This window comes from Tenrec ecaudatus, chromosome 1 (assembly GCF_050624435.1).
Source record: "Tenrec ecaudatus isolate mTenEca1 chromosome 1, mTenEca1.hap1, whole genome shotgun sequence".
In the NCBI taxonomy this organism is placed as follows: Eukaryota; Metazoa; Chordata; class Mammalia; order Afrosoricida; family Tenrecidae; genus Tenrec; species Tenrec ecaudatus.
This window is the reverse complement of record NC_134530.1, coordinates 59,378,756-59,402,558: the sequence shown is the minus strand read 5'-3', so window position 1 is coordinate 59,402,558 and position 23,803 is coordinate 59,378,756. Positions and strand designations below refer to the sequence as shown.

General features: G+C 40.2%; 1 protein-coding gene and 1 pseudogene across 4 annotated transcripts in view; one reads left to right on the top strand and one right to left on the bottom strand.

Annotated features, from left to right (window-relative positions):
- KIAA0319L (KIAA0319 like) overlaps positions 1-23,803 on the top strand; it is a 132,117-nt gene that overhangs the window by 82,233 nt on the left and 26,081 nt on the right. For all 4 annotated transcript variants that reach the window (XM_075553791.1, XM_075553786.1, XM_075553782.1 and 1 more), the window contains 5 exons: positions 11,333-11,564; positions 13,348-13,449; positions 18,140-18,237; positions 21,143-21,230; positions 22,413-22,505. In XM_075553791.1, coding sequence (XP_075409906.1) covers positions 11,333-11,564; positions 13,348-13,449; positions 18,140-18,237; positions 21,143-21,230; positions 22,413-22,505 — 613 coding nt within the window. The remainder of the gene's footprint in view (positions 1-11,332; positions 11,565-13,347; positions 13,450-18,139; positions 18,238-21,142; positions 21,231-22,412; positions 22,506-23,803) is intronic.
- On the bottom strand, positions 8,052-8,651 carry LOC142428847 (dCTP pyrophosphatase 1 pseudogene; annotated as a pseudogene).

Below are 23,803 nucleotides of genomic sequence, written 5' to 3'. Positions count from 1 at the left end.
TATCAGGCATTAAAGAACAAAAAACCATATCATTGTGTGCTCACCTCCATGATACGATCGCTGAGGACAAACAGGTGAATAATCAAATGTGGCGAAGAAAGCTGATGGTGCCCAGCTATCAAAAGAGATAGCATCTGGGGTCTTAAAGGCTTGAAGGTAAACAAGCGGCCATCTAGCTCAGAAGCAACAAAGTCCACATGGAAGAAGCACACCAGCCTGTGCAATCACAAGGTGTCGAAGGGATCAGGTATAAGGCATCATCAGAACAAAAAAAAAATCTTATCATAGTGAATGAAGGGAGAAGTGCAGAGTGGAGACCCAAAGCCCATTTGCCGGCCACTGGAGATCCCCTTGCAGAGGGGCTTAGGGGAGGAGATGCGTCAGTCAGGGTGCGATATAGCACCAATGAAGAATATAGCTTTCCTCTAGTTCCTAAATGCTTCCCCCCCCCCCCAGCTATCATGATCCAAATTCTGTCTTGCAAGTCTGGATAGAGCAGAGGATGTACACTGGTGCAGATAGGAGCTGGAGGCACAGGGAATCCAGGGTGGATGATACCTTCAGGACCAGGGGTGTGAACGGCAATACTGGGAGGGTAGAGGGAGAGTGGGTTGGAAAGAGAGAACTGATTACAGGGATCTACATGTAACCTCCTCCCTGGGAGATGGACAACAGAAAAGGGGGTGAAGGGAGGCATCAGACAGGGCAAGATAAGACAAAATAATAATTTATAAATTATCAAGGGCTCATGAGGGAGTAGGGAGCAGGGAGCGAGGGGGAAAAACAAGAGGACCTGATGCAAAGGGCTTAAGTGGAGAGCAAATGCTTTAAAAATGATGAGGGCAATGAATACACAGTTGTGCTTTACACAATTGATGTATGTATGGATTGTGTTAAGAGTTGTATGAGCCCCTAATAAAATGTTTAAAGAAAAAAGAAATGAACTACTTGAAATTGAAAAGACTTAAAAGTATACAATAGCATCCAAAAGAATGGAGTACTTAGGAGGAATAGATTTAACAAAGTATGTGTAAAGACTATACAATGAAAACTGCAGAACATTGCTGAGAGAATTTAACTAAATAATAGAGATACATGCCACTGTAGTGGATTGATAGTATCCCTTCAAAATTTATGTCTACCTGGAGCCTTTTTTACAAAAAAGGTATGACCTTTTTTCTTACAAGAAACAACAAATCACGACCATCCATTGATGGAGACTCATAGCAACCCTGTAAGACTGGGTAGAACTGTCCCAGTGGGTGTCTGAGAAATGAGCAGAGAAGGAGGGGCCTGATGACCACCAAGAAAGAAGAGTTAAGAGCAGAGCATGTCTTTTGGGACTGTTGTTCCTACTGTGAGAATACCCTACCCAGGCCCACCGAGGATATTTATCCAGGCCGCCAGGTGTTTTTGCCCCATTTTGTTTTTCACTTCAAAATAAGATATGTGCAGTGTGCATAGGAATTTGTTCATAGTTTTTTTTAAACTATAGTCTGGCCCTCCAACAGGTCTGAGGGACAGTGAACTGGCCCCCTATTTAAAAAGTTTGAGGACTCCTGGATTAGGTTGTAGGGAAGATAGATGCCAAGGAAAGCTGGATTCATAGACATTGAAGAGACAAGGACCCTCTTCAAGAGCTAACAGAGAAAGAGCTTTCCTTTAGAACAAGTACTCTGAATTCAGACTTCTAGCCTTCTAAACTGTGAATAAATTTGTTCATGCCTTCCACTTACAGTGTTTTTGTTCTAGCAGTAATAGAACTAATATACCAGACAGACATTTCATTTAAAAATGTTTACTCAAGAAAAATTATGTTAATACAAAGATCTATCGATGAATGTTTATAAATGCTTAACTTGTATTAGCTCCAAACTGGAATCAACCCATCTATCTATTGGTGAATGATAAACAAATGGTAATATATTCATATAGTAGAATGGTGGTGTTTGTTAGTTGCTGTTGATCTGCTAATATAATCTATAACAGAATGAAATGTGTTCTAGTCTTGCATTCTCTTCATGACCATTGGTAAATTTGAGCCTATTGTGCCTATTGTGTCAGTCTATCTCATTGAAACTTTCCCTAGTTTTATGTGACTTTTTTTTAATTGGGGGCTCATTTTATTGGGGGCTCATACAACTCTTATCACCATCCATACAGTGATTGAATCAGGCATGTTTGTACATATGTTGTCCTCATTCTCTTCTAGACATTTACTTTCTACTGAGCCCTTGGTACCAGCTCTTTTTTCCCCTCCCCTCTCCCCCCACCTTATGTGACTCTTGCTTTACCCATCATGATTTCTTTTTATTAGAGGTTGGTCTTTCCAGATAACTTGTCCAAAGTAAGGAAAATAAAGTTTCGCCATCCCCTCTTCTAAGGAACTATTCTGATTTTATTTCTTCTAAAACCAGTTTGTTCACTTTGGCGTTCCATGGTATATTAAACATTCTTAACCAATATTGCAATTTAGATGCATTAATTCTCATTTTCATTGTGCAAATTAAAAAATCATTTTATTCGGGGCTCCGTTGTTCAAATTTTTTGCATGCACTTGAAGTGAGAGGTCTTGGTGGGGTAGTAGGTTATGTGTTAGACTACTTACTGCTGGATTAGCCGTTTAAAACCATTAACCACTCCAGGGGAGAAACAAGAGATTTCCTACTCTTGAACAGATTTACAAATTTGGAAACTCACAGGAGCAGTTCTCTGACCTATAGGGTTGCTCTGAATTGGTTCAGTGGCAGTAAGGTTTTTTTGTTTTGTTTCAGGTCAGTCATAGCTAAGTCATGAAAGTGACATCTTTGTTTTATAGAACTTTAAAGATTTGCCCACCATTCACCAATGCAAGTAATTTTATTTCTTGACTGCTGCTTTCATGGCCATTGATTGTTGATCCAAATAGAATGAAATCCTTAACAACTTAATTTTTCTCTATACAACTGAATGCAACTCAGTAATAAAAAGGAACAGACTATTGATATGTACAACAATGTGAATGGGAAACAAAGTAATTGTGGTGCATGAAAGATGTTAGACCAGAGGAAAAAAAGAGTTCATACTGTATGTTTCCCTTTGAATGAAATTCTAGGAAATGCTGACTAACCTGTACAGATAGGGAACGGATTGCTTAAGGAATAGGCAGTGTAGGGAAAAGGTATTTCAAAGGAATAGAAAGAATCTTTGGAAGTGACAGATATGTTTTATTATCTTGATTGTGGCAATCATTTCATGGATGTTCACATATGTGAAAATGGGTTAGATTGTATACATTAAAATGTTCAGTTTATGGTGTTCATATGGTGTTCAGCTATAAAAAATGGGTAAAGATTGGAGTAAACTTCACCAAAGAAAATATCTGAATACTTAATAAGCTCATGGAAAGATGTTTACCATTAGTGATTAGGAAAATGCAGGTCAAATAACAATTTGATGCCATGCTGTAACCAGTAGAATAGCTATATATATATAAAATAAAAAGACCACGTGTTAAATAACTAACTGGTGCTCTTATACATTGCTGGTGGAATTGTGAAACACTAGATTCATGTCGAGTAACAGTTCATTAGATAAGTTTTACAACTTATTACTTATACTAATATATGATCAGCAATTTACCCAAGTATTTACCAGAGATTAAATAAACCATATGTTCACTGAAATCTTTGTATTAAAATATTTAGCAGCTTTATTCATAATAGTTTTGGAGAACTCAAAACAAATCTCTATCAATAAATGAAAAGATAAACAAATATGGTATATCTCCAATGAACTACTGTTTGGTAATAAGAATGTATGTACTACTGATTCACACACAAACATGAATGCATTTCAAAATTAGTTTGTTCAGTCAAAAACATACAGAAACAAAAATAGTATGTATATAATTCCTTTTAAATGAAATACAAGAAAATCCAAACTGTAATAGTAGAAAATAAATAAGTGGCTGCTTCTAAGCCTCAGAATGGAGGCAGGAAATTACTGAAAAATTACTTGAGCCAACTTTGGTGGATGATGGAAATGTTCCTTCTGAATTCTGATTACAGGAGTGTCAAAACTCTTACATCAGTTATCTAAAATAGGTGACATATACTTTTTTTAATTGTAGTTTGAAAGTTTACTTGGTAATTTCATTTTCCATTTGCTAGTTTGTATACATTTTGTATCATAATGTTAGAGTCCCCTCAGTGTAACAGCATCTTTCTGTTCCATGTTTCCATTTGCCTTTTCCTGCCCCTTCTTGCCTTCTGACCCTTGTTTTGGGGCAAATGCTGCCCTTTTTTGGTCTTGGGTGCTGGATTATTCTGAGGAGTATGTTCTTCAGCGTTGTATTGTTCTCTGTATAGAACTGTTGTTTGCCTGTAAGGTGATCTCTGGGATTGGATTCCATGCTCGATTTGAATGATGTCTGAGGGCTATATTCTCAGAGTTTCCACCAGTCTCTATCAGACCAGTAAACCTAGTCTTTTTACGATTTTGAATTTTGTTTTATAGTTTTCTCCATCCTGCCCAGAAATTTCTGTGGTTTAGATCAGAGTAGTCCATAGTGGGAATCGCCACCATTGAATGATTCTTGCTTCAGAGTAATGGAGACTGGTTTGTGCAGGCCAATGGTCATTTGGACAGGTCTTTTGGGTTTTTTTTTCACTCTCTTTTCCTCTGGATAGGGAGAGACCCATAGTTTCATGTTAGAGAACAACTCACATAGCTTTTAATACCCTCATCTACTCAACATAGTAGGATAACGAACATTGTGAATTGTGTTATGCTAATCAATTGTTCCCCAAGGTTGTGGTCCTAAGCCCCCAAACCCAGTGACTCATTGCTTCAAGGTGTTTGGTTATATCTAAGAGTTTTTCATGCCCTTGTCCCATTTGGTCTACTGTGTACATAAATATATTTATAGCGATGCAAATACCCTCTGCTAAGCGTATATATGGATATGAGTGTTGTCCTGTTTGCCTACCCATAACTGTTCAGCTTTCATGTTTTCCTGTGTGTGTATTGTTATTACTGATATTGAAGGATTGTGGATGTAATAATATTTACCTTTGTTGTCTGTAAGGAGCTCTTGTGGCACTGTCTGGTGTAGTGCTTGACTGCTAACTACAAGACCAGTGGTTTAACCCACCAGCCACTTGCCAGGAGGAAAATGAGTTTATCTACTCCCGTAACGTTTGACAGCCTCAGAAACCCTATATCAGGTCATTCTGGGTTGGAATTGACTCGATGGGGGTGTTGTGGTTGTTTGTAACTCTTGTGAACCTTTTAGTGCCTTCCTTCACCTTATTGATACTGTGCTGATCACCTCCTTATTTTATGTTACATTTCCCTTTACTCCAATTCATATATGCCTACTCTCTATTTATTTAGTGATATCCCCGCCCCTCCACTTATACCTGGTAACCATAAAAAATGTTGTTGTTTTCTTGTATGCAAACCTTTCCTTGACTTTTTATACTAGTGGTTTCGTGTTGTATTTTCCCTCTTATGACTGATATGTTCCACTCAATATAATGTCCTGTAGGTTAATCCATGTTGTGAGGGGTTTTGTGGATTCATTGCTTTCACTTAATGTTGCATAGTATTCCATTGTATGAATGTATGTACCACAGCTTGTTTATTCATTCATCTGTTGATGAACACTTTGTTTCCATCTTTTTGCTACTGTGAATAATACTTCAATGAATGTATTGATAATACGCCAAAAATATTTAAAAGGAACACAATTGGACTCCATTGAGGGTGCGAAAACTGTGATTTTGATGTAGTGTAAATCAAAGGGCTCAGAGTTTTTTGGTGAGTGGTTACAGAGATGGAAACACCGTGTTCATAATTTCATAAGCCCAGATGGAATATGTGGTGTTTTAGTGTTTTCTTTATTCTCTCTCTGGTTTTAATATCCATTGCAATGGCTACATAGAGCTCACAGACAAAATTCATGATTAAAGAGTTTATCGAGGACATTAACAAGCTGTAATGTTAGTGAGGAATGCTCAGGGTGGAGTTGCTCATCTGAACATGTTACAGAGTTCTTTCAGGTCTGCTAATAGATGCCCAGAGAGGCATACCACTCCACTGTAAGCCTCAGTCTGTAAGGCGGAGTGGCTGGCTTTCTGGCCATGGAATGAGTAAAACCAAGTGCCTTTGGTTAAGAGGCTGGGTGCCCTTTGGGCATTTATCAGTTTAAAGGAGCTTTGTAACATGTCTGGACAGGGTAGATGCCAAGGGATCCTGTGTCTGAGTGATTGAAGATCAGAGAGACGTGCTTGCCATTATGGCTGAGAAGAGGTGCTGTAGAAAAAAGGACTGTTTCTGATCCTGATTTGTGTAGCCTGTATATTTCTCTAATAAACTCCCGTAATTGTGAGTACTCTGTGAGCTCTGCGTGGCCATTGCAATATAGCACTGAACTCAGTAGGGAAATGGAACACCGTGATGTCAGAACTGGGTAAACGAGGAGAGTGGAGGCGTGTCCAGCCTCTGCTTTGTGGCTGTGAGCTGGTATGCAGTTGAATTCTTCCCCTTTGTGTCGCCAGATGAGGTCAGATGTGGCACCTATGTATGTCATATCCTCAAGTGTCCTAGCATTTTAAGGAAAGAGCACATGGTTTCCCATAATGGTTGTACCATTTTACTGTTCCACCCAGAAGTCTATGACAATTCTAGTCTCTGCCCACCATTACGAGCACTTGTCATTTTCTGTTATTTTGAACTTTCCTATAATTGCTGGGAGATATATACACTTTACACAGGTATTTTATATAGAAATAAGTTGATTAAAAAAATTCATAGCACCAACCATGTTTATTCATTCGTTTCTCATTGTGTGAATGCAGTGCTCTTCTAGGTAATATCCTTGTTGTTGCTGTACTTTTAAAATCCATAGTCTTCTAAATTAGTGTTTCTGTGTGCTGTTGAGTAGCTTCTGACTCTCAGCATTTTCAATGGTTCAATGTAGAACTGTTCCAGGGGGTTCCTTAGCTATAATCTTCACCGGAGCAGATTGGCAGGTCTTTTCTTTTGTGAAGCTGTGGGTAGGTTCCAACTGTCAGCCTTTGAATTAGCAGCCAAGTGTCTACCCATTCCATCACCTGTGCTCCTTACAGCCTTCATAGGCTATTAAACAGAGACCTGACAGCGATGCTTCTCTGCAGTTGACACTAACTAGTTGCTGTTAACTTATATCTGCATCATGGTAACTCCATGTGTGTCAGAGTTGAACTGTGCTCCATAGGGCTATTGATGGATGGAGTTTTGGAAGGAGATTCCCAGGTATTTCTTCTGAGGCACCCTTGAGTTTACATGAACCTGTACACTTTCACTTGAGGGCTCTGCACCACCCAGCAACTCATTGCTCAACATTACCTGCCTCCTCAAAGTATCATTTAATGTCACCTTTACTTTGGCCCTTCTTTCCAGCTCATCTTCCATTACTCCCTACCTCTTATTTTGTGCTTAAGAACAAAAAAATTGCCTATGACTCAGTTCCCTTGACACAAAATGTTAATCTTATTGTTTGTACCTATACTCATCCCCTCCCTCGTCCTTTTGTCTCATAAACAACTACTTATCCTTTAAAATTCAGCTCTCTTTTTCCTCCAGGAAGACAAAATCTTTCAAAAAGTTATCCTTTTCCACACCCACCTCTTCTCCAAGGGAGAAGAGTAAAGTATTCATGGACTGTGCTTCTGTGGTTCTCATAACTTACCGATATTTTTCTCCCCAACTAGCTTGTGTATGTGCTGAGCATATAGTTGTTGTTTTTTTTCATTTTGCTATTCTTAATAAAGTTTTCTGTGATTTTATAGAAATAGATATATTTTTAAATCATTTTATTGGGGGCTCATACAACTTTCATCACAATCCATACATCTATCCATTGTGTCAAGCACATTTGTACATTTGTTGTAAAAATATTTGCTTTCTACATGAGCCCTTGGTATCTTTTTTTTTTGCTGCCCACAGTTTTATTAGGAAAAGTGGAGGCTGTCTGCCCAAGGTCCCCAGGCACGTGACCTGAGAGAGGACCAAAAAAGGTTCGGTGACCAGCCTGCCCCGCTCCTCAGATTCTGTGCTGAGTTGCAGGTGCTGTGTCCTGGACCCTAGGTGGATGTCTGTCCTGTGGAGTCTTGGGGAGTAAGGTCTGCAGGTGCCGCCACCTGGTCTTTGGAGGCAGCCTCCTGAGGCAGGTCCGTATACTTGCAGGCAGAGCCTCGGGCCAGATGGGCTGGATACCGGCGCCGGTTGGTGTCCATCTTGGAGAGCACTGCCTGGGGCAGGTCCACCCGGCAGCGGGCTGCCAAGGCCACGAGATAGATGAGGACGTCACTAAGCTCCTCCTCAAGGGCCGCTCGCTCCCTGGCAGGCCAGGCTTGGGGTCCAGGCTCCTCATCGGGCTTCCACTGAAAAATTTCAGCCAGCTCCCCGACTTCCCCCACCAAGGCCAGGAGGAGGTTCCGAGGCCTGTGGAACTGGTCCCAGTCTCGCTCAGCAGTGAACTAGGTATGGAGGCGGCGGATGTCCTCTACTGTGGGCTTCGAGCTGAAGCCGAAGGGGACAGCATCTTCTCCCCGCTCCCCGCCACGCGCGCCCCTCTCAGTCCCGGACATGCCGCCCACCCGGCCGCAGCCCCGCGTACACCGGTATCATTATTTTTTCATATCTTACACTGTCCAATGTCTGCCTTCCCCCACTTTTTTTGTTTTCTTCCCCAGGGAGGTGGTTATATGTAGATCCTTGTGATCTGTTCCCCCTTTCTACTTGACCTTACCCTTACCCTCCTGGTATCACTACTCTCATTATTGGCCCTGAAAGGTTTATCTGTCCTGGATTCCTTTTGTTTTTAGCTCTTATCTGTACCAGTGTACATCCTCTGGTCTAGCCAGATTTGTAAAGTAGAATTGGGGTCGTGATAGTGGCAGGTGAGGAAGCATTAAAGAACTAGAGAAAAGTTGTGTGTTTCATCGGTGCTGTACAGCACCCTGACTGGTTCATTACCTCCCCGTAACCCTTCTGTAAGGGGATGTCCAGTTGCCTGCAGATGGGCTTTGGGTCTCTACTTCGCATTCCCCCTCATTCACAATGATATGATTTTTTGTTCTTTGATACCTGATCCTTTCAAAACCTCGTGATCACACAGGCTGGTGTGCTTCTTCCATGTGGGCTTTTTTGCTTCTCCTTTAGATGGCTGCTTGTTTATCTTCAAGCCTTTAAGACCCTAGACGCTATATTCTTTTGATATCCGGGCACCATCAGCTTTCTTCACCACATTTGCTTATGCACCCATTAATCTTCAGCAATCGAATCAGGAAGTTGAGCATCATGGAATACCAGTTTAATAGAACAAAGTGTTCTTGCATTGAGGGAGTACTTAAGTAGAAGCCCAATGTCGATCTGCTACCTTAATATTAAACCTATAAATATATGTACATAGATCTATTTCCCCATCATTATATATAAATATATTTACATGTGTACATGTCTGTATTTAGACCTCTATAAATGCCCTTTGCCTCTCAGTTCTTTCCTCTATTTCCTTTTGCTTTCCTCTTGTCCCACTGTCATGTTTAGCCTTCATTTGGGTTTCAGTAATTCCTCTTGATTACATTGCCCTTAAACCCTATCAGGCCTCATACACCCTCCTCGTCATTGATTATTTTTCATCACTGTTGTTCCCTTGTCCCTGAGTTTGTTGACACCCACTTCCCCACCCCTCCCCCCTCCCATATTCCCCAGTGAACACTCCTAAAGGTCAACAAACCATGGTCTGGTCCCATTGTTTTCTCCTCCAGCTCCTTTATCCCGCCTATCTTATCTAGATAGACTTGTAGAGATAATAATATGCACATAAAAAAGCAAGACAGAGCAAAACAAAGCAACAAAAGAAAAGAAAACAACAAGGATTAAAAAACAAAACAAAAAAAGAAAAACCTGTAAATAGTTTAAGGTCTGTTTTTGACCTTTAGGATAAAGTGTTTTCTGGATGAGTGATGGGTGCCACACCCTGGCCCCAAAGTCTATTTTGGTATTCCCTGGGGACTTTGTTGCCCTGTTCCCTTTGCTGTTCTGTTGCACAGCAGTAGTGTTTTGCCTCAGTGTGGTGGGGTCAGATCTGGCGTGATTCTCGCACTGTGTCTCCAGTGTTGTCCTCCATAGTGCTGTGGGTCAGTGAAAGCCGTGTATCTCATTGTGGGGCCAGCCCTATGGTCCTCTGTGGATTGGCTGCTCTGCACAGCAATATTGTCCTCAGGGATTGGTTGGCCAGGATGTGCTCCATTCCCTTTTCCTCTCTCTTCATTTGCTCCTGTGTTCTTTGATCAGACATGACCCTCCCCTTGAGCTGTAGCTTAAGTGCTGTCCTCTGAAGTGAATTCTTCTGTGGGAAGGGGGTACTGTCCATGTAGTTGGGATTGAGGTCGACCCCTCAGACCTCTCTACTGGTTCCCTGTTTCATGCCAATATGTTGCATTCATGTCTTGGAGCACTGGGTTGAAGTCTGGTCCCTCTTTCCCTGTGGAGATATGAACAATACCCTCCCCTTGGGTGGGTTAGGTGCACATAATTATTTTACTTATTATTTAGATCTACAAAATCTGTTTTCTATTATAAGTGCTCAATAAATATTTGTAGAAAGATTGAATACAAATGCACTTGACATTGAGAAAAGAAGATGAGAGTATTATATGTAATAGGATTATAAGATGCTTTACAAAAAAAGAGCAAAGATTTATATTAACATTTTAGTACCAGTTGTCTTTGGGTTATAAGATTAGCCTGGTTTTTGTTTGTTTTAGGTATTTTGTGGTTTTGGTGAAGATTTACCCAGCAGTTTAGGTTCCCACTCAACAATGTCTACATAAATTGCTCAGTGACATTGGTTGTACTCATAATTCTCAGTACTTCCATTCTAGTTGTTCTGTTTTCCTGTGCTCTTATGTTCTCATCTTTGTTTAAAAATAATCGTTGACTGTTTGGCTTCATCTAGATGGTTTGTAAAAAGAGCACAGTACTCACAGGTGATATTTTGCGAGCCAATCTGTTATTTAGTTAAATAGTCCCCTTAGGGGCTAGTTTTGGTTCAAGGTTTAAAGTGTATCTCAGGGAAATAGTCTTAGGGTGTCTTCAGTCTCACATGGTCCACCGCAAGTGGCTTTTTGCCTGAGGAACTTGAGGTTCTATATTTCTCTCTCTATTCCCATTCTATGAGACCATTACACTTTCAAAAAGTTTCAAAGTGCAATTATTTCATGAAATGTAACCTCGTAAAACAGTATATAACTTTTACATGCTTCAAATGACTTATTTTTTGTTTCTTTATGTCCCCAAGGCAGCTACAATTTCCAGTCCCTTGACTATGGACCTGACTGCAGAGATTCCTGATTGGCCAAAGAATGCATCAGTTCAACCTGAGCCTTCAGAGGGTCCCAGTGCCACACCCAGCACCCAGCAAGTAAAAAGTCCTGTGAAAATCCAGATTGCTACCTCTCTACCAGTGGCTCCCTCCTACAATTATGCTACCCCTACCCCACAGGCCTCTTCCCAGAGCACATCAGCACCAGGTGAAGCCCTGTGCTCCTGCCCTTTGTAATAGTATGGGAAAGTGGGACATTGATACAAGTGTTCCCTTTCAGAGGAGTAGAAGGAGGGAGGTATGACTTTTGAATGCAGGTGTGTGTTCTTTAACGTCCAAACACATAATATATCTAATGTCCCGGAAGTTTGTTTGTTTTTCCTTAATGGGAAAGCTGGTCTCGTTTGGTTCATTATGTTTTCCTAATGGTTTTAAAGGCCTCCAACCCAGACTCTTGTAGCACTAGACCGTAAGACAGAAGACGTGGCTCTGTGCTAGCTCTTTTATTTTGTCTGAAGGACTGGCAGTAACATTGCAGGCACAGGCTGCTTCTGCTCCTCAAGTGGGTTGAACAGGAGCCCTCGTGCTCTGCGGCCAGTATTACCGGTTTCTCTGGCCTCTCTCAGCAGTGGCACTGCAGTGGCAGCAGTGGGATTCCATGTTAAATATGTTCACATAGTCCAATTTCATAACGTCCTGTTTACCAGAATGCCTCATGCATGTTAAATGACACGTACTGGAATTGGAAGTTAGATGAATAAAACCTTGTAATCGTTCATAATCATAGGACTTGGAACTCGAAAACTCTTTTTTCAGCAGGCTCCAGACCCTATAGAAACTTATGAGACTCATTTTCCAGAGCCAGATTCCACTTTGCTTAAAACTTAAAGGCACAAGAGTTAATTAAACACTGCTCAAAGAATCAAGCTGACAGAAGCTACTAGGAAGAAAGAATTGGATCAGCACACTCATTTGCCTTCTGACTTGCTAGTTTAGGTCAGTTATATATCACTCTGTGATTTTGACAGCATTTTTATAAATAAAGGAACCCATAGGAAGGAGATTTACTCATAATGGGTTCCTTTAGTCAGTTTGTGCTTCATAGATGCTATTCTAAGGTGTTAGGAGAAAATGGTTCATTAGGGAAACTACGTTGATCTTTGTTCCCTGAAATAGTCGAAAGAGTGTTTGTAGTAAAACTAGTGAAAGTGAGTTTTTGCCAGAACGTAATTTCTTAGGATATCCTTAAGTGGAACATAACATTTTAGGTTTCAGTCCTAAGGCACCAGAGTAATTTTTGTATTTCAGGAAAATGCTTGTAGTTTCTAGTGTAATTGTGAAGGGTTTGGATTGTACCATATTGAATAGCCATTTTTTTGTCCATTATATTTTTGTTGAATATAGTGATTTCTTTCTTTCTTTTTGAAAATCACTTTATAGAGTTCATTTTCTGTCTTGACAATTACATAAAGGTTGGTTTCATCTCTCCCCAAGTGTAATGTTCCAAAGCAGAGATAGGTGAATTTCAAGATTCACATTTATGTAACAAGCCTTTCTTATTTCCCAATCTTGAGATATGGAGGACCAACCAGCTATTCGCTTTAAGTGTTTCTAGTTCCTGTGTCTCATATCAAATGCACAATTCATGTTGAGTGTTATAGAATTTATATATCATGGGGGAGGATGAATGTGTCTGTACAGTGTTATTTTGCACTCTAATGGACATTAGGCAATATCTGAAAGTGTTTTTGGTAGTTACAACTGTGGTGGTAATGATGGATTCTACTAATAGGTAATAAATGAAGCTGAAGGATCCTGCAGAAAATTCTACCATGCATACTACAGTCCCTCCACAACAAAACACTCTCTGATCCAAACTGCCCAAAGTAATGAGGAACTAAAGATGGTAATAGGAGTTTACAAAAGGAAGGAAAAATGTAGGACAGTCTAGACCTAATTTCTTATCTCTTCTCTATTTACTTTGTTTCCAGCTGTAAAGGAACTGGTTGTGTCAGCTGGTGAGAGTGTTCAGATGACCCTGCCTAAGAATGAAGTTCAATTAAATGCATATGTTCTCCAAGAACCTCTTGAAGGTAAAACTTCCTTAATGCATTATTTTGTAATGATAGCCTCCTACTTTATCTCATTTAGTCCGTATAACAGCCCATGGTAAAGACTTTAATACACATATTGATGTGATGAGAAAGGCAATTTAATATAGTTTTTGAGATCATAGTCTATAATGTCCAGCTTTAGTCCCAATCCCAGTTGAGCTACTCATCAGCTATGTGATTTTAAGCAAATTACTTAACTTTTCAGAGATTCAAACCCCCCCTCCCCCTTTTTAAATTAATATGGGGATTGTTATGGTTAAGGTTGTATGTCATCTTATCTGGGCCATGGTTTTCAGTGGTTTGGCTTCTTGTAGCTGTTAGGTACAGTCGAGTTGGTTCTAACTCATAGTGACCCCACATATTTTGTATATTTCATTATACTACTTTGTCTCCTTGATTTGTCCTTTGTCATATATATTTTTAATGTTTTAAGCTTATTTACAAACATAACCAGTATGCTGTAAGTTCCACAGAACTTCATCCAATTTTCAGAGGTCAGATTTCTTAAAATGTTCTTATGTGTTTTACAGATGAACTTAACCATCCTTATTTCTTAGGCGATTGGTGTCTTATTATAAAGAAAGGTGTGGCAAATCCAGACCCAAAGAACACAGTCATCACAAACCATTACCGCCACTTGTTTTCCACTGAAATGACAAGTTCTTCCCAGGGCCCTCCTCATAATGGCTCCTAAGGGCCACAGAGGTGGTAAACCTTTGGATGCTCTCTGCCAGAGCATCTGTTAGAGGCACTGATAGAGGCTCCAAGAAACTCACAGAGTGACCACAGAAGAAATGTCCTTGTCATATTTTCTTTTACTTCATCATTATTTCCATTTGCCTTAGCTACTCTGTGATTAAGAGCAAATGTCAGAGTCTTTTGACATCTAATTTGATCTTTTCTTTCTTTTTTTAATGATCTTTTACATTCTTCGTGTACGATGTTCTTGATGGCATCCCACAATTCCTCGGGTTTTCTGCCATTAGTGTTCAATGCATCAAATCTTGAGATGTTTTCAAAATTTAGACAGGATATACTCAAGGTCGTGTTTTGTTTTTGTGGACTTGCTTTAATTTTGTTCAGCTTCAACTTGAATTTACATATGAGTAATTGATGGTCTGTTCCACAGCCAGGCATTTCTCTTGATTTTATCATTCCCAGTCTAGTAAACCACATGATTGTCTGATTCAAAGGGACCAGGTAGCTTACCTGTTGCTCTTTCTCATAGTCTGATAGTTGGTGCTGCTCCTCTGCTCTGTCTGATCATCGCCTTGCCTTGGCTTCTGGGCTTGGCTTGCATGGCTTCTGCTGCCTCATTCTCGTCTACACAGAGGAATGACAACTAACGTGGACCAGTCTCATCCGTTAACATTTCACATATCCTGTTTGCATAGTCTCACCAAATAAATCAGAACCAAACTCACTGCCATCAAGTTGATGTCAACTCATAGTGACCCTATAGAACAGGGTAGAACTGCCCCTGTGAGTTTCCAAGATTGTAACTCTTTAGGAGAGTAGAAAGCCATGTCTTTCTCCTGCTCTGTGGTTTTGAACTTTGGACCTTGTGCATAGCAGCCCAGTGTGTAACCACTATACCACCAGAGCTCCACAGAGACATGAATAGCAGAGTCAAATTAAGAAATTTCACTTCACCACAAAATCCTAACCTACTTTAGTACATAATATAAACTGAGATTCAGGTTAACCTGTTTATCTTGTACAAAAACCTAGTAGGTGACAGAGGTTAAACTTATTAGAGAAATGTTGTTTGAGAATACTTGAGATATACTCTTTTGTAATCGACATGCTTAGCTCCACTGTAGTTTTCTTTTCTAACCCATATTTACATATACATTTCTGTGAGTTAATATAGTTTTGTAGCTTGATATCCCAAAATACACCAGTGCAGAAACAGATTCTTTTCAACATTTCAACATTTCATCAGTCTTTATCACACACATGAGGTGGGAGTTTCAAACTTTCAAAGATTAGGGGTGATGGGGAGGACCAAGTCGGCCTGCTCCTCTTCTGTCCTCATATCTGTGACTGCCCTGAAGCACTTCTCAGACTTCCTATACAGTTTGGAGACTTGGTTGAACACCACTATCCTAATCATTGAAAGCAGAATTATATTCAGTTGTTCCTACTCTGGGGCAAATTACGAGCTGTAAGGCACAGTGTATCCTCTGAGCTTTCCTGTCCTAGGAATTTTGTCCTTTTAAGAAGTTTGTTTTGCCAGCCTTAGAGATTATAAGATTAGCAGTTCCCAAACTAATATGTGTCTCTTTTTCTGTGTGGAGAAACTGTCCAGTTACATTTAGAAGTGATGTCATCTTTTAGCACCAGTCTTCTTGCTCCTTCCTTTCCGCTCTTCATCCAACTCCTATGTACACATTTGCAAGAGCTGGCCCAAACAGACTCTATCATTTGAAGGGACAGGAAGGGAGAGCACCATAAACTTTGTATTGTTTGCTTATAAAATAAAATCAGACCTGAAGTTGAAGGGGATCTTGGAATTTGGATCTGTTTGCTAACTTTTAACATTTGAATTCCTGAAATTAAAAAAAAAGTTTTCTTTTTTTACTTTTGGGTAGTAACTGAACCTACCTACGAAATACCACCCTTCAAAGTACAGTTTGCTCCCAAAATGGCTTAAGACCACTTAGACAGTAGGAATCTGTTGTTGCCTTCCCTGCTGTTCTCTTGAAGTTGGCCTGAAATTTGGACTGAAGAGCACATGAGATGAAGGACTTGATTGCTAGTTTCAGATGGATCTCTGGTGAAAGTAGAGAATACCAGAAAAAAGGTTTACCTTTATTGACTGTGCAACAATATTCGACCGAATGGACCAGACCAAGGCAATCATTCAAACAGAACAAGGGGATACTGTGTGTCTTAAAAGCAGAAAAGGTGTGTGTCAGGGTTAGTAATGGACGGCTTACTGTAAGGTCTGTTATTCAAACATACCTGTGGAAGATGCGAGGCTGCCTGCTCCCGAAGTGATTTGCAGTCCCAGAAACCCTGTATAGGGTTGCTGTGAGTTGGCATCAACTTAATGCCAGTGGGTTTGGGTCTTGGGCATGGTTCAGTTTGTATACTGAGCAAATAACTTGAGAAGCTGGGGTGTATGAAGAAGAACATGGCATTAGGATTGGAGGAAGTCTCCTTAACAACCTTTGGTATGCAGAGGACACAACCTTGCTTGCTAAAAATGAAGAGGACTTGAAGCACTTAGACTGATGAAAATCAAAGTCTACAGATTTCACGATGGATTATATCTCAATATAAAGAAAACAAAGCCTCCACAAATTGTACAAATGACATGATAAATGGAGAAAAGATTGAAATTGCCAAGGATTTCATTTTACTGGGATCCATAATTAATGCCAATGGAAGCAGCTTTTAAGAAGTAAAATAGTGCATTGCATTGGGCCATTCTGCTGCAAAAGATTTTTTTCTAATGCTAACATAGTAAATAAAGTAAAATATCACTTTCAAGTGACATCTCTTTAAAATGCTATCAAAGCAAAATAAGATGCCACTTTTTTGACTAAGGTGAATCTGACCTAAGCCCTGGCTTTTTCAGTCTTCTCTAGTATATGTGAGAGCTCGTCAGTGAATGAGGAACACAGGAATAAGAAGTAATGCATTTGGATTATGGGGTTGTTGAATACTATTGAAGGTCCCATTGACTGCCAGAGAACAGACAAATCTTTCTTGTAAGGAATACAGCCATGATGTTCCTTAGAAGTGAGGATAGCGAGATTCTGTTGGATGCACTTTGGAAATGTTATCAGGATGGACCAATCCCTGGAGAAGAGCAGCGGGCTTGGTAAAGTAGAGGAAGGTCAGTGAAAACGAAGACCCTCAGAGAGAGAGATTGACATAGTGGTTCCAACAGTACGCTCAAACATGGCCATGATTGGGAGGCTGGTAAAAACCTGGGCAGTGTTTTCTTTCTCGGAGCATAGGGTCACTGTGAGTTGGACCTGCCACTGGCACCCAACAGCACAACAGCAGCCTACCCACTGATACAGTCTGAGCTACAAATGAGGACCATTTAATGCTTCATTTGATCTTAATTAATTTTAGTGGGGCCTGTTTTAAATGGGCCATTCCCTACCATCTTCCTCAGTGTGTTATTTAGCTCAGCAGGCATGAAGTAGCTCTTTTAACTCACCAGGGTGTGATGACCTCAGTGAGACAAGCATTGTTAGCACTCTGTAGAAAGCTATTTTTGAACCATGTTATTTAGAAGTCATTGCTGTTCTTTGTTGCACAAGAAGTTTTGTAAGAAAATGGCCTTTGTTCCCAATGAGTTCATCTGTAGTGGTTGGTAGGGCATGTATTTTCACTGGGATGCCACATCATGAGCAACCTGGTATTTTTTAGGGCGGATTGACTCTGGAGAAGCTAGATATGGGGCCGGAATGACATTGCTGGGAGAGAATGGAAGAAGCCTTAATTGTCCTTGAATCAGCAGAATCTATATCCCATGTCCTACTCCTCCCCTCAGAAAATGACTTGGTTTCCTTAAAGGCTTTAGGGTAAAATCTTTCAAACTAAGGCCTTGTCAAGATTTAGAAGTGATTCGTTATTAGCAGGCTGTGTGGCTACCCCTTATGTGTAGGTGTGTGTTGTCATGATTTTTGTAACTGCCCTTCTTTAGGAGAAACCTACACCTTCAACTGGCAGCTGATTACTCATCCTAGAGACTACAGTGGAGAAATGGAAGGGAAACATTCCCAGATCCTCAAATTATCCAAGGTGACTCTGCCTCCTTTCACTACTTGCAGGGCTGGGGTAGAAGCGCCGGCCACTTTCCCAAAATATATGATGTCATAGAATTTTTGTGCAACAATCCTTCAGCAGCGAATCCTTCAAAAGTGTGGCTGACATCCAGTATTTGTTAGTGTATAATTCTCAGAATTTCATTTATGGTGAGAAGATTGGTGATATGTGAAATAATCATATACTTACCAGCTTTTAAGGGTAGCAAGGATTTTAGAATTTGGGAGACAAGTTGGTTATTTGTGACCACAGGACTATGTACATTTATGGTTTAGATCACCTTGAATGCAGATTGAGGGAGATAAAAGATTCAAAACCAGGAGACCAATGAGAAATCTGTTGAAATAAAAACTGAAAAACTCAATGAATGATTTTTTTGCTCTTTTAGAATTAAAAAAAATCATTTTATTGGGGCTTGTACAACTCTTATCACAATCCATACATCAATTGAATCAGGTGTGTTTGTACATATGTTGCCCTCATTCTCTTCTAGACATTTACTTTCTATTGAGCTCTCGGTACCAGCTCTTTTTTTTCCTTCCCTCTACCTACTCTACCCACTCATCCCCCTGATAGACTGTACATTGTTAATATTTTCATCTCTCACACTGACTGCTGTCTCCCTTCCCCCAGGTTTTCTGTTGTTCTTCCCCTGATAGAGGGGTGCATGGTTATGTGTTGATCTTTGCGATCGGTTCCCCCATTGACCCTTCCTCTCCCCCTCTTCTCCCTACCCTTCTGGTATCACCACTCCTGTTCCTGGATTCTGTGTGTTGGGAGCTCCCATCCCTTTCTATACCTGTGTACAGGTTCCAGTCTAGTCTGAACTTGGAAGCAGCACTGGGGTCATGGTGAAAACAATAATTTTAAACTACCTGTTGAACTCGTACCATGTGTTAGATACAGTGCTAAATGTTTTCCACAATTAATTCATTCATTGGCTTAATTGTACCATCCCAACATGTATTTAATGCCCGTTTTAAAATTACAAGACTAAAAATTAGAAAAACAAAGCGATTTGGCTAAAGTTTACAAAGCTATTAAGAGGTAGTTTGTTGCTTTGTTTTATTTTTGCTATAACTCTAAAAGGGAGTTTTGAATTGGAGCTGTGATTGCATCGTGGTTAAAGCATTTGACTGCTAACAGAATGATCGGTGGTTTGAACCTACCAGCCGCTCCGTGGAAGAAAGATGGCAGTTCTGCTTCTACAAAGAGTTATGACTTATACAGTTGTTAGAAGTCAAAATTGATTCAATGGCAGTGGGTTTTTTGTTGCTGTTTTTCCCATCTCTCGAGGCCATGCTTTGAATAATATGTTGCATTGAGCGATTCAGCACCACAGTGAAGATACATGAGTGGACTTGGACATTTAGTGGGGGTCAACTTGATCACCGTGGAGAAGAGGAGTTTAGGATAATTCCTAAGAAGCTTTGTGGCGTGGGTATGTGGGTGGACGTTGTTGACATTTTAGTGATAGCCACTGCAGTGAGGAGCACACAGAAGCAGCTTTAGGGAATAGGATGATTATTTTTTGATACAGTGAATTTGGATTATGAGACATTTTACTGGGTTAGTTCAAGAATTTAGAGAGTAAGGGGTTAGGGATCAGGGCACATGTTTGGTCTAGAAAGGTAAATTTTCTCTCTATCCTCAAGTCGATAATAACTATAGGCAAAGAATTATTAAAAACCAACCAGGGAGAGTACAGACAATGAAGAGATAAACAAATTGAGGTTGGAATACGGGGAAACACTGCTACGTAAAGGATGAAGGAAGAGGATTCTGAAGGAAATGAGCAGAGACGTGAGGGCCCAGGAGGGAGAGTATGACAAGAAGGAGGAAGTAGTCACAAATGCCACGTGCCAAAAGATCAGTTAGCACCTACCGTACACACTCGAGTATCAGCCGACCCGAATGTCAGCCAAGGCACCTCATTTTGCCACAAAAACTGCATAAGAATTGTGTTGAAAAACTTGGCTTATACACGAGTTTATACAGTATGTAGAGAAGATAATTGAAAATTAAGCCACCATTAGTGTGAAAGATGTTCATCACAGCATTATTTATAGTAAACATTTGGAACAACCCCAAAACCCAACAGTGTGCATGCTTGTATGAAGCGTGACATATTTGTTCATGTACTGTTCTGCAGCCATTCAAATATAATTTGGGAACATGTTCATGCTAAATGAATGAGAGAAAGCACAATACAAAGTTTGATACATACCTTGATTTTAGCAAGACCCTAATTGCCATTGAAATATAAGCTCTTGAAGGCAGGAATATTACCTTATTCATCTGTAGGACAATAATTGGGTAATGGTTCTTTTTAATTGTTTGTTGAATGAACACTTAAAATTATTACTTTTTGTATGTGGTCAAGGATTGGAAGGAAATAAGGGACTATGTTGAGTTGTGTGTAAACCTAGAGGGATTTTGGACAACTTTATTGTTTTTTCCTCTTATGTTTCTTGCAGTTAGAAGTCTAAAGGGGAAAATATTCAGCTATTTGGGAGCTATTTCATATGTTTACAGAGTGTTTTTCTTTGCAGGGATGATTATTTTAATTTCATAACTCTGAGCAGTAGAATGGTTAGAGGCCCTTAATGTTCTTCTGAAAAGAAAATTGGAGTATGGAGATACTAAAACCCCTTCTGTTTTCCTAGAGTCAGCTGGTAATAGGATTCATATTTTAAAAACTATGTGTATTCGGTGTATAATCCATTGTTTTATCTCTTCAGCTTGTTTACTTTGTTCGTTTGGGAAGCAGTAAAAAAAGACAGATTCAGCCTGGGAAAGTTCATAGACTTTTATATATGTACTTTAAACATAATGGCTGCTCTTTTGTCCTCCTCTTAAAGATCTTCTTTCATTTCTGCAGCTCACTCAAGGGTTGTATGAATTCAAAGTGATTGTAGATGGTCAAAATGCCCATGGTGAAGGCTATGTGAATGTGACAGTAAAGCCAGGTAAGTTTCCCTGTCCTGGAAGTAACCTCATTGTTTCCTCTAAAGGATTCCCAAGGAGATGGAGATGTAATTTGAAGTCCCTCCCACTCTCTTTTTTGGTAATGTATTTACTGGATAGTTCCTAGTTCAGTGGAATGAAGAGTTAGGAATGGCAAAAGTAATTCTTTGGTTCTTGTTGGTACACTGAGCTAAGCAGGGCAACATTAGTCACATGGTCTGCGTACAGAATCACCTGAGCTATTGCCCAGAGAACTACTTTTCCAAGGGGTCATGCTGAGAGGGAACCACATTTGTATTATAATATATAGACCCAGTGAAGTCAGGAGCCTAGGAAAAGCATTCAGACAGAGAACCAACCAAGTGGTTGACTCTTTCTCCCCTTTTCCAGAGATGTGGGTCTTTGTGCAGAGTTCCTCATCTAAACCCCACCGATCTGCTTTCATTTTGAAAACAAAATGATATCACTCATTTTAAATGATCTGTTGTTGGTAGAACTCAGTGCAAATGTAAGGTATTCTGTGTTGTATTTTTCAAAGAAATTTAGGAAGTTGCAGAGCGGTACTGTGTCACTGGCCCAGATTCTTAATACTAACTTTTATCTTTGCTGATAGAGTAAAACAAAAGTTCATTGGAAAGTCACGTTTTCACTTTCTTAAAAATGTGATCAGCTTAAACACCAGTTGATCATTCCTTAAAGAAAAAGCTGCTGAGGTGGCAGCTCCTAGTCATTGGAGTAGACCAGAGTAGTCTGTGACCTTTCCTTCACACACAGCTCAAGGATGGTTGAGAACTCACTCAATACCTTGTCAGCACACTCTGTGCCAAGGAATGGCTGCCTATGGTCTTTATTACACAAAGCTGCTCTGTTGTCCACCTCTGGTTAGGTTTGTTTCAAAGCAGACACTTGCTGCTTTAGTACTTTCCATAGAGTAGCTGTCACATGAGCATTGAAAGGATCCCTAGAGCACGGTCTCAGGAATGGTCAGGTTTGGAAAAGTATACATTTACGTAAGTGTCTTAAATTGTAAGGAAAACTTGATCTGCGAATTTCCCATTTAGTGATGATGGTTCAATCATTAGTTACATTATGGAAACTGGTATTAATCTACACGGATGTGATTTGTTTATTCCTGTACTTTATAGAGCCCCTCTCTTAATTTCTTCTGTATCACTTTCTTGCAGAGCCCCGTAAGAACCGGCCTCCTGTTGCCATTGTGTCACCACAGTTTCAGAAAATCTCTCTGCCAACCACTTCCACAGTCATTGATGGCAGCCGTGAGTACTTGTCCAAGCATGCTGCTACAAAGAACACTCACTGAGTATTGTGATGGAAAAACTCTGGTGGAAGATTTGAGGCCAGCTATACCTGCATTCTGTTTAGGCCATTTTTAATGATGTTATGGGAAGACCAACCATTTAACCTATTAAAAAAAACCCCAGTGTGACTGGTTTTCAAGCAGTAGTCCTGGGATTGTACATGTACTTAATATTATTTTAGTTGAAGCACATTGGTCTTCAGATTTGCTTTGATGAAATTGCCTTTCTCAGTTATATGTAAACAAAGCTCCTTTCTATCCTCGCCTGACTGAGGAACTCTCACTAGCCATCACTACTAGCAAGATTCTTGTCAACCTTCTTGAACCCAGAGAGCCCACAGAATGAACTCCATCCACTGCTTGGGCTCCTAACAGGAGAGGGTTTTTGAACCTTTGCCTTCGACCCTGGCTCGTGTGTGCAGGAGATTTGAGGCCTCTTATCTCGTTAGTGTTTGCCTGATGGCTTTTGAAACTCATAAGGGCTCAGTTCCCCGCTGTCTTGGCACCAGTAGGCAGTCACTGCGTTAGTGGAGGGATCTTGTGCAAAGTGAAGCAAAGAGGAAGCTAGGGGAATAGGAGGCCAAGAGTAGAGAGAAAGAACAGGACAGGGCATTTGTGTTAGAGGATGGTAGCAAGGGCTCACAAAGCACCATGCTATTGTGCCTTTCTAAGTAGGTCGCAGTGAAGTAACATGTAAAGGCCAAATAATACATAAATGAAAAGAGCACTGCCAGCCCTGTCTCCCAGCTACCCAGTCTCCTGCAGACAGCCAATGGGCCGACTGGTTCTGGTCTCTTCCAGAGATGGTCTGTGCATACTTAGACAATATGACATGTTTTTTTATCCTCCTCCTCCTTTTTGTTAATCCTCCTTATTCACACGTTGCTTGCTTCTCCAAAAAAATTTTTTTGGATAATTTTTCTGAATTAACACATGAAATACTTTTTCATTCATTCATACATTCTTTTAACAGTTGCATAGTATTCCATTATATGAATGTACATCACATGTACTTCGTTTTTAATGTCTGTTGGTGACCATTTTGATTACTTGATGCTACCATGAATAATCTTGCGCACCTGACACTTTACATATGTGCAAGTGCATATGTAGGATCAATCCCTAGAATAGGATATTGCAAGGCACAGGGCATGTGCATTTTAAAATTTGATCCAGATGGCCAAGTTGCTCTTTAGAGAGGTTGTGTAAATTTATGCTTCTGTTGTGACTTATAAGCCTGTGCCTATTTCTCTCTAC